Source organism: Bos indicus x Bos taurus, chromosome 20 (assembly GCF_003369695.1).
Source record: "Bos indicus x Bos taurus breed Angus x Brahman F1 hybrid chromosome 20, Bos_hybrid_MaternalHap_v2.0, whole genome shotgun sequence".
NCBI lineage: Eukaryota > Metazoa > Chordata > Mammalia > Artiodactyla > Bovidae > Bos > Bos indicus x Bos taurus.
The window spans coordinates 65,117,396-65,133,943 of NC_040095.1; the positions used below are offsets into that span (position 1 = coordinate 65,117,396).

The 16,548-nt window shown below is 44.8% G+C and overlaps 1 protein-coding gene across 1 annotated transcript in view; it reads right to left on the reverse strand.

The window, feature by feature from the left end:
* Positions 1-16,548, reverse strand: part of ADCY2 (adenylate cyclase 2) — a 454,325-nt gene that overhangs the window by 28,071 nt on the left and 409,706 nt on the right. Inside the window, exons 19-20 of the mRNA XM_027520567.1 lie at positions 7,914-7,998; positions 4,610-4,768 (exon numbers count right to left, since the gene is read on the reverse strand). Coding sequence (XP_027376368.1) covers positions 4,610-4,768; positions 7,914-7,998 — 244 coding nt within the window. The remainder of the gene's footprint in view (positions 1-4,609; positions 4,769-7,913; positions 7,999-16,548) is intronic.

Genomic DNA, 16,548 nt, shown 5'->3' on the forward strand with positions numbered 1-16,548 from the left:
GGACGGTCAGCAGCTGGTGGAGAACCTTGGGATGCCTTAAGGGAAACCAGTGCCCTGGGGAAGGGAGAAGAAGAGCCTGCAAAGCTGGACACAGCAGCTCTCTGGCACAGATCTGGAGCACAGGTGCAGTGAACAGTCTTAAATCAAAAGCAAAATCTTTTGGGGATTACTGTCATTAAATCATTCTTTATTCTGTACTTCTGAAGGGAGAGGAGTTTTGTCTGCATGTGCATATGGCAGGTGGAGAATCAAAAGGCTCTTTGTTAACATGGGTCTTCAGTTCAGTTCAGTTCGGTTGTTCAGTTGTATCTGACTCTTTGCCACCCCATGGACTGCAGCACGCCAGGCCTCCCTGTCCATCACCGACTCCCGAAGTTTATTCAAACTCATATCCATTGAGTCGGTGATGCTATCCAACCATCTTATCCTCTGTCATCCCCTTCTCCTCCTGTGTTCAATCTTTCCCAACATCAGGGTCTTTTCCAATGAGTCAGTTCTTCTCATCAGGTGGCCAAAGTATTGGGGTTTCAGCTTCAACATCAGTCCTTCAGAAATTCAGGACTAATATCCTTTAGAATGGACTGGTTGGATCTCCTTGCAGTCCAAGGGACTCTCAAGAGTCTTCTCCAACACCACAGTTCAAAAGCATCAATTCTTTGGCACTCAGCTTTCTTTACAGTCCAACTCTCATATCTGTATATGACAACTGGAAAAACCATAGCCTTGACTAGATGGACCTTTGTTGGCAAAGTAAAGTCTCTGCTCTTGAATATGCTATCTAGGTTTGTCATAACTTTCTTTCCAAGGAGTAAGCGTCTTTTAATTTCATGGCTGCAGTCACCATCTGCAGTGATTTTGGAGCCCCAAAAACCTGGGTCTTAGCCGAAGTCATAGGTCATGTTTCCAGGGAATGTTCCAGAATACCATGGAGTATTAACATTTACCATGGAACTGAAAGATACACTGCCATTTGTATGCGAGTGTGCTAAGTTGCTTCACTCATGTTGGACTCTGTGTGATGCTATGGACTGTAGCCTGTCAGGCTCCTCTGTCCATGGGGTTCTCCAGGCAAGAATACTGGAGTGGGTTGCCATGCCCTCCTCCAGGAGATCTTCCCAACCCAAAGATCAAACTTGCCTCTACTGGACAATTTTTTCTTATCACTAAACCACCTGAGAAGCTCAGACTTGGTTGGGTCTCTGCATTCAAAAGCTGTGAGTGCTCAGCCTGCCCCAAAGAGAAGGAGCTAAGGAGGTGATGCTTCTGGATAGCGGCAGGGTGATGATGTTTGTTTTATTGTCCACTCTAGTCCAAACTTGAAAGGCTGTAGGGTAGCCACATCCTGGACAGATTTTGATAAATTCCAGGAGGCAGTGGTTCTCAAGTTTTGTGTTAAATTTGGGATATTTGCTTGAAAGGTAACTAAGATTGAGTGTTTACTGCATGCCAGACACAACTCTACAAGTTTCGCACCAATTACTGCTTTGGAAATTAGTTAGAGCCTCTGTGAGGATGGAGCCTGAGTCCAACAGCTAAGAAGGGCCAGGCCTGGGACAAGAGCTTTGCTGTCAGTGGCCAAGTGGGGCCTCACAGGAGAGGAAAGTGGCCCCGGAGTCTGAGAGGGGCACGTGTAGCTGGTACCTCGGGCATCCCTTCATTTGGGGAAGCCCTGCTCTTGGGTTCGGGACGTCTCTGGTCCCAGCATTGGCTATGACCTTGCCCAGTTTGGGTCTGGAAGCCCCCAGGAATGATCCTGTTCCAGAGTCTGCACGTTCAACAACAGGCAGCACTTTCCCTCAGGGAAGCCTTGGGGGCGGGGTCACAGTGGGAAGGGGCGAGAGCGCTATCACACACAGGGGGCATCTATTTGACCTTGACCCCGAGGATGGGCCAGGAGCCTGGACCATATCCACACTGTTAAACAGCACAGACCCCATCGCTGTTTAGCTGCAGTAGGTCCGACAACCTCAGCCTTCCTGGCCCAGAATCATGAGCTTAGGATGAGACATCCCCGGGTCAGGGAAGTGGGCTTTTCTGCCCAGGGATGAAGTCAACTGTGGACAGGAAGGGTCATCTGTGTTCCGAGAGAAGTCAGGCAGCCTGCCCATCCATAGGGAAGTCAGAGGATGGGGCAGGAGTTTGCTATGCACTCTAAGGAATCTCTTTATAATAACTTTGTTACTGGGTTGGCCACAAAGTTCATTCTGGTTTTTCCATAACACAGGGAAAAACCCAGAAAACAAAACCCTCCCTTATGAGGTTCACGATTGTTGTTGTTGTTCAGTCACTAAGTCGTGTACAACTCTTTGCGACCTCATGGATTGTAGCCCGCCAGGCTTCCCTGTCCTTCATGGAGCTTGCTCAAATTCATGTCCATGGAATCAGTGATGCCATCAAACCAGCTCATCTTCTGTCACCTCCTTCTCCTCTTGCTCTCAATCTTTCCCAGCATCAGGGTCTTTTCCAATGACCTTTTCTTGGAAAAGAGATTCCCGATGGGAGCTCTCAAATCTTTTAGGCAGGGAGCTAGAGGCTCTCTTTCTCCTTCAGCCTCATTCTGGGTGCTCTCTTCTGCATTCAGGATTCTCCACGAGTATTGTAGCAACAGAACCTCCTTCATTACCTGTCTGATCTTCAGCCTGACAGGCTTCTCTGTAATTTTTTTTTGTCTCGTGGCATTTGGGATCTTAGTCCCCTGGTCAGGGATTAAACCCATGCCGCTGGGAGTGGAAACATGGAGTGTTAATCACTGGATGGGCAGGGAATTTTTTAATCCCCAACAGTCACAGCGGCTGCTTGAGTAGCTTCCCACCCCTGCTTCCTCCTAATATTTACCTAACCAACAAAAATTGGTAATAAAATGTGGGAAGTCACAGCCCAGGGGCGTTCTGTGTTGTCTGATGAAATACAGAGATTTTTGCAGTCCCAGATTGACAGTTGGTAAAGAATCCGCCTGCCAGTGCAGCAGGTGCAAGAGATGCAGGTTCAATCCCTGGGTCGGGAAGACCATCCAGAGGAGGGCATAGCAACCCACTCCAGTATTCTTGCCTGGAGAGTCCCATGGACAGAGGAGCCCGGCAGGTTATAGTCCACAGGGTCACCCAGTGTTGGACATGACTGAGCACACACCTTTTGCAGCCCAGCGCTATGCAGAATGAACTCACTTCAAGGACAGTCTCATTGGCCTGATGCCCCTGATCTAAGATTCAACGTGTGCAGCTCTATCCTCTGAAGCAAAGTCAGGTTGGCAGCTAGACAGAGCAAATCAAATGATGCCTAGGGGATCAGGGGTTCCTAAGCGAAAACTAGACTCCTAATATGTGGTGAGGGAACTTGGAGTTGTCTGTGGCAATAAGAGTTTGTAAAACTTTGACACTGAGCTTCTGTTTGTTTTCCTATGGGGCTGCAGCTGGCCTGGGTCAGGAGTATGTTTCCTGCATGAAGGAATAAGCTGGGTGCTTGGTGAATGGGTGCAGACTGCAGGGAAAATCATTTCGCTGCCTAAGTCAGGTTCATGCACACAAGGCACAATGTGGACATGGAGGGGGCCACCCCCACCCCCACAGAATTCACCTTCTTGATATGACAAACTAGGCAACAAAGTCCAGAGCTGGTCTCATCGAAGTGTGCTGACTCCTACTTGGTCCTGAAAAAGTTCCCAAACTGCCTTTGAAGCCAGGTGGCACCTAGTCCAAGGTTCAAGCCCACTCTGCAGCCTTCCTCATGGAGCCCATGGGGGTGGTGAAGGCTGTAGATGACTCTGTGTGTGTTCTTAAACTATTAAAATAGTGCGATGATGAGGCAACTTGGGAGAAAATGTCATCCCCGTCTTGGGAGCACCCGAGACACACTGGGGACAGAAGGTCGCTGGCCTGCATGCAGCGGCAGCTGTTGTTCAGTCACTCAGTCATGTCTGCCCTTTGCAAGCCCACGGACTGTGGCTCAGCAGGCCAAGCACCGGCCTGACACAGGGCAGGGGCAACCTTAGATACCTGCTGAATTCATAGACTGAACCGACAGCGAGACATATAGACAAAGACGCTCTTACATTGTTAACGAAAACAGATGGTTCCTCCTTAATAGATGTAATGATTTCATTATCTCTGACCCACAGGAAAATGAGTTCCTGAATAACCTACCGAAAGCTGAAAACACCAGGAGAAAAAATAGGGAAGTGAATGGAGCCCCTGGACTGGCTGACCATGCCCAGCACACTTCCAGAAAGACTAGGGATAAGGTCCGGCCCCTCCCCTGCCACGAGGCAAGTTCTTCTCAACATAAACTTTAATTATTGAAAAATAAAGTGGTTTTTTTTGTTTTTTTTTTTTTAAATAGAAAAATACTGTTACAAGCCTTCTCACTCTGTGGCTTTGTGTACATCAGTGTCATCAAGGTTCAGCTTCTCTATTAACAAGTTCATCCATCCATAGGTTTCTGGATCCCTCATTCCCTCCCAACTATCAGTGAACATTTCATAGGAACGCACGTAGTATCTTACACATCTCTGAGCCCTGCCTCACCTGGTAAGCCCCCATAGCCCCGCCTCCCCGCATCAGCCCCGCCTCCCCGCATCAGCCCCGCCTCTCCCCACCAGCCCCGCCTCTCTGACCTCGTTCTTCAGGCTCCGTGCCAGGAAGTGCTCAGCCACGTGCGCAGGAAGCACGTTCTCCAGCAGCACTCGGTTCAAGTTCTCCATGGTTTCTATCTCCTCCCGCTCTTTTTTGAACTTGTTCTTCCATAAGAAGTCTAACCTACAGTAATATTCATTCTGTTACAAGAGGACACAGAGGTAAAGAAACAATAGGCATCTTGTCCTGCCGGAGAGTGGAGGTTTTAAAGAGAAAATAAAAAGAATGAGACAAAATCTAAAAAAGAACGCCCCCAAACAGAATTGTCATCCTCCCTACCAAACCCTCTGTTTACCCCAACTGTCTCTCATTCACCTTCTAACGCAGATATGCAAAAATGCAAATTTGGGAAGCAACCAGCCTCAGGAACAGAGGAAATAGTGAGGCTTGAAAGAAAAAAAAAAAAAGATGACATAAAAGCTTCTTACACAGTTATATTAATAAAAGGTGGCTTGAATTATTTTTGAAATGAGGCATGATAGAATATAAATAATGAATAAATGAAACTTGGAAAATACATTAGTAGAGAGAGTGCATTTCATGATTTGCATTTAAAAAATAATAGTGTTCATTCGTGGCAGTTTGCCTTTAATCTCTGAAAATCAGTTTTCCTCTACCACAAATTATATAATTAAGTGTTCATTGAAAAGTAAGTGTTTTTCCATTTGGGGCTGCACTGTACTGAGAGAATGACATTATATTTAGACAAAAGTTCATTTTTATATCATTTAATTAAGATGGTGCCTGCTGGTAAACACATATGTGTTCATGCTTATAATGTATTAAAATTCAAAGTTTTTGAAAACCAGCTGTTATTAACATTGTATAAATAGAGAGGCTCAATTACTGTCACAGAGTCTCTTTGGTTTGGCATCATTTTGTGTCTGCTCTGATGTATACAATTTCATATAATGAAATAACCTTGAATTATCTTCCTATAACAGAAGGGCCTAAATAATAAAGTGTATCTCAGCACAGATACTGACAAATAAACGCAAAGAAGAACCAAATGGAGCGAGTTTGTTTTATGGGTTTGATTAGATATACCAGTAATGGCACAAAATAAAACAAAACACTCATAAATGGCCTCAGGCACAGATGGCAATTTAAAAAAAAAAATTACATTTCAAAGTCTGAACGAGCAATGATCATTCACTGAAATTAGGTTTGATTCAAACTATATATGATATACACAAAAATTACTCCTCTTCCTCTGGGGAGGCATTTTTAAAAAAAGATTACAAAACAGATATTTAAAAAGTTTTTTATATTACTGTTACATTTCTCCACATTCTGTATTTATGGAAACCATGCTATGTATGTACTAGAAAAGGTCTCTCACTTGGAGAACAGATTATTTACTTGGATTTTTTTGAAGGTGGGGGGCAAATTAGTGGTGTGGCTGGTTTTAAACTAAAGTGACAGAAGCAATCTATGGTGGTGGCTTTGAGAAGACATGGGTTGAAGATCAGAGAAAAATGAAACATGAGCAGAGCCAAGGAGTCAGTGTAGGCAGGCAGCAAGCCCAGTGTGTGTATGTTTGAGCATCCAAGGATGCTAACGCTCTCACACAAGGACCTTGGCCTCACTCTCAGGCACCAGGTTGCCACTGCTGCTGCTGCTGCTGCTAAGTCGCTTCAGTCGTGTCCGACTCTGTGCGACCCCATAGACGGCAGCCCACCAGGCTCCCCCGTCCCTGGGATTCTCCAGGCAAGAACACTGGAGTGGGGTGCCATTTCCTTCTCCAGTGCATGAAAGTGAAAAGTGAAAGTGAAGTCACTCAGTCGTGTCCAACTCTGTGCAACCCCATGGACTGTGTAGCCCACCAGGCTCCTTCCATCCATGGGATTTTCCAGGCAAGAGTACCAGAGTGGGGTGCTCTTGTCTAGGACTTTGTTATTTCTTCACTAAAGTTTTTGAGATGCCTAAAGCAGTATTTAGCATAAACATTTTCTTAGAAAGCACGTACATGGTGATCATTTCCAGAAAGATGGTCATAGGGCAGGGGAGCCATCAGGACAAATAATAATGAAATAAGTTGCAAAGTGTCTGTGCTATTTTTTAAAACATATTCAGAAAAGAAGTAACTCTGAGGCCATGAATTCTTATGGCACTTGAAAACCTTATTTATAATAAGGTTTTATAATACAGCTGCATTTCCTGAAGTGTATGCAGAAGCCCGGTGTCACAGACTTCACAGTGCTTGTTATCCCAGAAGACTTTGGACCTTAGTAAATCATTCACTTAATGATTCTGGAGTGAAGATCAGCCTCCTGGCTCCCCATGGTGAATCTGTGCCAGGGACAGAGGTGCGGACGACGATGAGGGGACCCAGGTCTTCTGAGCTATGTGTCAGGACCACAGTGGAGCACTCCAGAGACTGGAGAGGGCTGCACTGTGGCCTCCAGGAAGATGGCAGAGGATGGCTGGCATCCCTACGTGCTGCACTGATTGTCACAGGCCTGGTCTCTGCCCTGACCGTGAGATCAGTAATTGCTTCCTCCTGGTGAGAAATGGAAGCTGGACCCACACTCCCAGTTGATAGTTTGCGTCTCATATAATGTTACAGTTTAGAGGTGTATATGTAATTTAATTGGCCTTGCCTTTTCCTTGGTTGTCTCCAAATAAACCACTTCTCTGTTTCATGTTATCCATCAAAGAACTTAAAATGTTGGTTGAGGTAAAGCTAGCTGTATGGGATACTTTTTAGTTTGTGGGTGATTGTCCTTGTTTGCAGGCAGAGAAAGAATATTGCCCAACAAAGTCCTGCACCCAGAGGCTCCACTGGGAGGCCAGAGGGGCACAGAGGCCGAGGAGGACATTTCATTTGTATTACAAAACCAAAGTTTTGAACCGGGACCATACTTCTAGGGATAACTGCAAGTGACAGCAAGGATGTTTAATACCCAGTTCAAAGAAAAAGAAGTCATACCTTCTGAAATGCAGATGAAAACCCCAGGCAAGGGACATTTTTCCCAATTAATGTCAGCTATTGAGGGAATACTTTTGTAGGCTTACAAAACTTACATATTTATTTTGAGGCTTCACAGGAAATTCATTGACTCACATTTCTACCATTCACAAAGTCTGCCTCTTAGGGAAGCAATAGAGGCCTTTTCCTAGTGTCTACATCCAAGCTACCTTGTGCTACCTGCTTTTCTGTTGTGATAAGATGCTGCTGCTGCTGCTTCAACATTTGTTTGCATGAAGCAACAGCAATGTGCAGGAGCAAAGTATTATTAATACAGCACTTTAGAGAAGTTATAGAAGAAACAAGCTTCTTACCTGTCTGCCCAGAACAAGCAGTGTGATGAAAAATATAAAGAGAGATACTGAGCCCATGGTCTTTAGGTCTTTCCAAATGCCTGGTCTATTAAGAAACAAACAGACGAGAACAATACGAGAAAACAACATACACATAGGACTTAGAATTCATGCATCAACAAGTTTCAGAATCTCTAAAGCCTGTCTACATTCTACACCAATCAACCAAACACACACACACACACACATTTTAAATATATTTGCAAACCCAGATTGCATCAAGAGAAAACAAAATAATCCTTATTTTGAGAGCTCAGTAAAAGAAAAAAATCTTCCAAATGACTATAGATTTCTTACTTTATACCAAGCTCTAGCAAATATATAAAAGAATAACAGAATATTTGTAATATTTTCTTTTTATTTCTGGGATCAGTATGGATAGTTTGATTATATGATTTGTATTTTTTTTTTTAGTAATTATTTGCAGAAAGAGACAGTGTGCTAGGAATGAATGATCATAGGAGATACAAAAATGAAGTAGGGAACTTAATTTCTATAAGCCACTTGGACTAAGGAATAATACATGCTCTTACAGCTTTCTGGCAGGTGTTGATTCTTAGTCCTCCTTCCATGGGGTTTTGTATCACAAAGGTGTAACAGATGGACACCCCTGGCCCACTGCCCCACCAAGTTCCTGGCCCACTGCCCCAAGAGTTCTTACCATGCTGGCTGGAGCCCTCCATCCTTACCACAATCTTGTAGGCAATGGCCACAAACTCATCCTACTTGGCATGTGTGATAGTCCATTTTTTTTGTGTCAACATAAGGGTTCTGTTTTCCGGGAGAACCCTGACAAGTTCAGCAAACAAGGAGAAATCTACTTGATACCCCAGGGGAATCTTGCAGAAGCTGACAAATGATTATTCCCCACAGTAAATGAGACTTCAGAAAGGAAAGTTGATAATGTATGGGCATTATGTCACATAAACAGCATAGCCTGTATTTAATCAAGTGTAAAATATCAGGTCATCAGTTTCTGCTTGTGAGTTGAACTGGTGGTGAGATTTTCCTTTTTCTCCATAGAAGATTCGAGGGCTGATGACATAGGAGAAATTGATCAAGTACCCAAGAGCGCAGGTGGGCTTTGACGTAAGTAAACGAGGATGGAATCATGTCTCCCCTGCTCTAGTCTAGTGAGCTTGGCACCTGGGATAAACTCCTCTAAACTTCACCTTCCTCATCACCCAAAGTGGGTACTGATATCCATCATGTAGGCTGCCTTGGACAGTAAGTCAGATACTGATGTAACTGGCACATAGCCTGGCACACAGGAGGCACTTTATAAGTGGCACTCATGATTTTTAGTATTAACCATACAGTGATAAGGGAATGGGGCGAGGAAGCTAGAGAAAAAGATAAGAGAATGCAGGCTGGTGAATTTCATTAGCAGAATGACAGGTGGATTCTAGTAGAAAAGAGGAAACAGAATCTCCAGTCCCAGTGGCTGATGGGTGTCAGACGTAAGAGAACTCTCCAGAAAGGCTATGCTTGTACTCAGGTCTCTTTCCTCCTCCTGAGCCCAACTGTGGCTGGAAAAAAAAAAAATTGAGCTCAACAGCCATAAGGAGGTCACCAGTTTCTCTCTGTGAATAAAGTGGGCTGAGAAATGTCACTTTCCTGTCTCAATAGGACAGATTTTAAGAAATGAAGATCCAGAGTTGCTTCCCTGGTGGCTCAGACGGTCAAGAAATGAAGATCCTTTTTGAGCCCATGGCATCTGTGTCTAATAGTGCACTTGAGGTGACTGTGAGGAGCGGATGTTTATAAACAACGCAGACTTCAGTGACTTTTAAATTCATACCCCCCTCCCCCCACCATATGGGCTACATGGACAGGATTTTTTATTTATTTTAGTTGTTCAGTCATGTCTGACTCTTTGTAACCCCATGGGCTGTAGCCAGCCAGGCTCCTCTGTCCATGGAGTTCTCCAGGCCAGAATACTGGAGTGGGTTGCCATTCCCTTCTCCAGGGGATCTTCCCCATCCAGGGATGGAATCCGGGTCTCCTGCATTGCATGCAGATTCTTTACCATCTGAGCCACCTGGGAAGGATACTGACAGGATACTGACCAGTTAATAAAAGTGGTGCAGGGAATTCCCTGGTAGTCCAGAGGTTAGGACTCTGGTGCTTTCACTGCTGGGGCTTGGGTTTGATACCTGGTTGGGGAATTAAGATCCCACAAGCCTCACAACTCAGTAAAAAAAAAAAAAAAAAGTAGTACAACATAGGCAACACTGCCCAAGAAGCTGGTGTGGGCCGTTTTTAATTTTCACATTGCTTTACGGACACTCTACTACTTTAAAATTCTAGGCTCTGAGAAAATTGTTATGACACCCTCCATGACTGTTTCACTTATCACCCTGTAAACCTAAACTGAGAGTAAAATGTTAACTCTGAGGTCAGCATCTTACAGTAGCTTAATCAATGCAACCAATCAGAACTCAGGTCCCCAGGGAATCCCCAAATAAGGGAATGGATGCCCCACCTTTACAGAGCCATCTCTGATTCTTCTCACTGATGGAGAGGAGGTAAGACCCTCCTTGTGCAGTTCAGGGCAGGCTGGGTTTTCAGATAATCACACAGAAAATACATGCAAGCAACCTAGAGGGAAAAATCCTTTACTGGGACTCCTCACACATGTAAACGTCGGTTTAGGAGTAGAAATGACCTTCTCTACATAACTCCCAGATCCTGAGCCTTAATGAGGAATGGTGGCAAGTGCCACTGTGGACTTGGAGAAAAACCACACAAGGAAAGACTCATTGCTGGCCCAGGCAGTGCATTGGAAAGTGCAGAACTCAATGGACCTCTGAAATAATTGCGTGCAACATGGCCTATGAGACAGACTTGGGTACCGATACACAGATGCCTTATTTCTTTCTGATGTTCTTGGTTGACTAGAAAGAACTGTAACCTGCTGTCTTGGATTTCATTTAGATTTCTCAAAAATTTCTTTGATTCATCCAGCCCCAAAGAACTGCCGACTCCAATCAGAACCCGTCTCTCCCATGTGGGCCATTCACAGGCCAGGGCTGTTGGGCTCCTGAAGCTTGAAGGATGAATTTTTCCATCTACAGGCCCATTCCTGGGTTCCTTGCTCTTACTGAACACAGGGTAGACTGGGAGGAAGAGGAGTAGGTAGCATGTGGGAGACATCAGCACAGACAGAATAAGATTCCGGGATGTCTTCTGGCAACGTCTAGTCAACCAGGCCGGTCGTATTAGTTTCTTGTGGCTGCTGAAACCATCTCACAGCATGGCTTAAATCAGCATAAATGTGTCACCTCACGGTTCTGGAGGCTAGACATTCAAAATCAGGGTGCCGGCAGGGCTGCCCTCCCTCTGAAACCTGCAGAGAAATCCATCCTTGTCTCATCCTGGCTTCAGTGGCTGGTTGGGCACTGTTTCATTCCAATGGCTATCTTCATCATCACGTGGTTCCCCTGACCCCATCCTATGTCTGTCTCCATATAGCTGTCTTCTTCTTTTTTTTTCAATCCACATAATTTTTTTAAAAATCACTATTTTTGGCTGTGCTGGGTCTTTGTTGCTGTGTGTAGGCTTTTTCTCTAGTTGCGATGTATGGGCTTCTCACTGAAGTGGCTTCTCCAGTTGTGAAGCATGGGCTCTAGGGTGCGTGGGCTCCAGTAGTTGGGGCTCCTGGGCTCTAGAGCACAGGCTCAGCAGTTGTGGTCCATGGGCTTAGTTGCTCCGTGGATGTGGGATCGTCCCAGATGAGGGATTGCACCCATGTCCCCTGCACTGCAAGGTGGATTCTTAACCATCGGACCACCCTGGCCATCTTCTTATAAGGACACCAATCATATTGGATTAGGGCCACCCTGCTCTCCCTGATGGCTCAGCAGTAAAGAACCTATAATGCAGGAGTTGCAGGAGACATGCGTTTGATCCTGGGGTGGGGAAGATCCCCTGGAGAAGGAATGGAAGCCCACTCCAGTGTTCTTGCCTGGGAAATCCCATGGAACGAGGAGCCTGGTGGGCTGCAGTCCATGGGGTGGCAGAGTCAGGCGTGACCTAGCACAGGCAGCAGCACACCAGCAGGACCACATTGTAACTGAATACACGTGCAACGACCCTATGTCCAAATGAGGTCACCTCCTCAGCCACTGGGGTTTGGACCTCAACACATCTTCGTGTAGGTGACACAGTTCACGCATTAACAACTGTGTCGGCCATTTATATAAAATTGACAGTCACTGGGATATGAGGTCTCTCTCCTTTAAGTTTTAGGGTGAAATCTACTTTGGACTTGACCATGTTAGGGTCGTGTTGCCACTTTGTTATGAAGTATGGAAGACAGAGCTAATATAACAGAAAGTTTCTGACTCTAGGATTCTTCGCTTGACAGTGCTAGCCAAAATGTGACCAGACAGCTTATTTTTCAGTCTGAAAAATTGGGCTCTGGAGACACAGACACCCAAATGTGCCTGTAGCCACACACTAATTTACAGCCAGCCCTCACCCTGAGGCTGTTAATGGAGCCATCACTCTGGCCCTCAGGTTTCCAGAGGCCAAGAAAACAAAGAAACCTAACAAATTGGGTGAGGGTGATGGAAGTGCTTGGTGAACAGTCTTTAACCTAAAGGCAAACAGCTCCGTGAGATAAAAATGACATTTTCACTGCTCTCAGGGGAGAATGCAGTCCAGGCACGTATCCACACACATAATATTTCAAAACTTTGTGTTTTCTATACATAAGCCTCTTATTAAGAAGACGACCTCAAGAAACCGAGTTTCTGTGGTATTGGAAACAATACGCAAACGGAGGTAAAAATAAGACCTTCCCAGGCCTCTCACTGGGATCAAAAGTAGTCTGACCTCTGGGGCCCTGGTTCCTGAAGCCCATGTTTCATAAAGAAAAGATCCACGAAGAGACGATGGCTCCCGCCCCCTTCCTCCCACGTGAGACCCTCGTGTTGAACGGCTGACGATCAGTTTACTTCTGGATGTAGCTGTGTGATACCAGTAAGTTAGGAACTGCCTGGCTTTACCGACCAGACCCCTCTGAACCCTCAGGCATCTTCACTGTGTGCTGTGCTTAGTCACTCAGTCCTGTCCGACTCTTTAATATTCAGTCGTGTCCACTTCAATATTCTTGGCTGGAAAATTCCATGGAGAGAGGAGTCTGGTGGGCTACATATGGCCCAGGGGGGTCACAGAGTCAGAAATGACTGAGCAACTAAACATCACCAGCTGAGTCAGGGCTGGGAGTGACCTGTGTAGACACTTTGTCTTATGACATATTTCATTGTGACCCTTTGGACTGTAGGCCGCCAGACTCTTCTGGAGGCATGTGGGATTCTCCAGGCAAGAATACTGGTATGGGTTGCCATTTTCTTCTCCAGGGGATCTTCCCGACCCAGGAATCAAACCCGTATCTCCTATGTCTCTTGGATTACAGGTAGATTCTTTACCCACTGAGCCATCATTGTGAAGGGATGCAAAAAGCTCAAGTTTTGGCCAAGTGGATGCTGCTGCAAGGATGAATCTGCTGCACCTTGCTGAGCATAGGACTGGGATCTCAATTACAATGTCAGAAGATGATGCTGTCCAGAATAAAGCAAAAACACACTAGAAAGGAAATGCTGGTGTTAAAATGCAGAAGGCAAAATAAAGATGGCCAATTGCCCTGTCAGGAAATCTTCTTCCAAGTCTGGCTGGAGAAACAGTTGCTGAGATGCCTGTGTTGGTACCACTTTTCTGATGCTCCCTTCTGGTTTTCCAGTTAAACAGCATATAGCATCCTGCTGATATCTGCTCTCAGAACACTCTTCCCCTCTGGTCACCAGCACAGTGGCTGAGTCCTGGCGAGGCGATGCTGGTGGGTGATGAAGCGTGAAGATGACAGCTCAGCTAGGATTCCTGTACTCTACTTCTCAGACTCAGCAGCCATCAAAGCACACCTATTTCCCGACAGCTGATTTGTTTGTTTCCAATGACTGCCAGGGCTGTGGGCAGATAGGAGAGTTCTAAAACAGCTCAGTCATTTAAAAAGATAAACCATTCCTTTCCAATGGTGGGAGATGCATCATATGGGCTTCCCTGGTGGCTCAGTGATAAAGAATACACCTGCCAGTGACTGCCGGACACAGGAGACATGGGTTCAATCCATGGGTTGGGAAGATCCCGTGGAGAAGGAAATGGCAACTACAATATTCTTGGCTGGAAAATTCCATGGATAGAGGAGTCTGGTGGGTTACAGTCTAGGAGGTCACAGAGTCGGACATGACTGAGTGACTAAACTTCACCAGCCGAGTCAGGGCTGGAAGTGACCTGTGTAGACACTTTGTCTTTTGATATATTTCAGTTACTTTCATTCTAGTTTTATTGAAATATAACTGACTATGTAAGTTTGAGGTGTACAATGTGTTTTGATACACTTACATATTGGAAAATGTTTATCACCATAGCGTTAGCTATCACCCTCATCACCTCAGCTCAGTTCAGATCAGTTCAGTTGCTCAGTTGAGTTTGACTCTTTGCTACTGCATGGACTGCAGCATGCCAGGCTTCCCTGTCCATCACCAACTCCTAGAGCTTGCTCAAACTCATGTCCACCAGGTTGGTGATGCCATCCAACCATCTCAACCTCTGTTTTCCCCTTATCCTCCTACCTTCAATCTTTCCCAGCACCAGGGTCTTTTCTAATGAGTCAACTCTTTATATAAGGTGGCCAAAATATTGAAACATCAGCTTCAGCATCAGTCCTTCCAATGAATATTCAGGATTGATTTCCTATAGAATTGACTGGTTTTATCTCCTTGCAGTCCAAGGGACTCTCAAGAGTCTTCTCCAATACCACAGTTCAAAAGCATCAGGTCTTTGGCGCTCAGCTTTAGTCCAACTCTCACATCCATACATGGCTACTGGAAAAACCGTAACTGACTAGATGGACCACTGTTGGCAAAGCGATGTCTCTGCTTTTTAATACACTATTTAAGGTGGACATAGTTTTTCTTTCAAGGAGCAAACGTCTTTTAAGTTCATGGCTGCAGTCACCATCTGCAGTGATTTTGGAGCCCAAGAAAATAAAGTCTCTCACTGTTTCCATTGTTTCCCCATCTATTTGCCATGAAGTGATAGGACTGCATGCCATTATCTTCATTTTTTGAATGTTGAGTTTTAAGCCAGATCTTTCACTCTCTGCTTTTACTTTCATCAAGAGGCTCTTTAGTTCTTCTTCACTTGCTGCCACAAGGGTGGTGTCATCTGCATATCTGAAGTTATTGATACTTTTCCTGGCATTCTTGATTCCAGTACGTGCTTCATCCAGCCTGGCATTTTGCATGATGTACTCTGCATATAAGTTGAATAAGCAGGGTGACAATATACATCTTTGATGTATTTATTTCCTAATTTGGAACCAGTCTATGTCTTGTTTTAACTGTTGCTTTTTGACCTGAAAACAGATTTCTCAGGAGGCAGGTAAGGTGGTCTGGTATTCCCATCTCTAAGAATTTTCCACAGTTTGTTTTTCCACAAAAACTTTCCACAATTTTACACAGTGAAAGGCTTTAGTGCAGTCAATAAAGCAGAAGTAGATGTTTTTCTGGAATTCTCTTGCTTTTTTGATAACCAACGGATGTTGACACTTTGATCTCTGGTTCCTCTGCCTTTTCTAAATCTACTTTGAACGTCTGGAAGTTCTCGGTTCACATACTGTTGAGACCTGGCTTGGAGAAATTTGAGCATTACTTTGCTAGTGTGTGAGATGAGCACAGTTGTATGGTAGTTTAAACATTCTTTGGCATTGCCTTTCTTTGGGATTGGAATGAAAACTGACCTTTTCCAGTCCTGTGGCCACTGCTGAGTCTTCCCAATTTGCTGGCATATTGAGGGCAGTCCTTACACAGCATCATCCTTTAGGATTTGAAATAGCTCAACTGGAATTCCATCATCTCCACTAGCTTTGTTTGTAGTGATGTTTCCTAAGGCCCACTTGACTTTGCACTCCAGGATATCTGGCTCTAGGTGAGTGATCACACCACTGTGGTTATCTGGGTCATGAAGATCTTTTTTGTATAATTCTTCTGTGTATTCTTGCCACCTCTTCTTTGTATCTTCTGCTTCTCTTAGGTCCATACCATTTCTGTCCTTTATTGTGCCCATCTTTGCATGAAATGTTCCCTTGGTTTCTCTAATTTTCTTTGAAGAGATCTCTAGTCTTCCCCACTCTATTCTTTTCCTTGATTTGTTTACATTGATCACTTAGGAAGGCTCTCTTATCTCTCCTTGATATTCTTTGGAACTCTGCATTCAGATGTGTATATCTTTCCTTTTCTCCTTTGCATTTCTTTCCTCTTCTTTTCTCAGCTATTTGTAAGTCCTCCTCAGACAACCATTTTGCTTTTTGCATTTCTTTTTCTTCAGGATGGTCTTGATCACAGCCTCCTGTACAATGTCATGAACCTCGGTTTATAGTTCTTCAGGCCTCTGTCTATCAGATCTAATACCTTGAATCTATTTGTCACGTCCACTGAATAATGGTAAGGGATTTGATTTAAGTCATCACCTCAAGTGATTATCATCTCCTTTTTGTGGTGAGAACACTGAAAATCTATTCTTTTAGCAACTT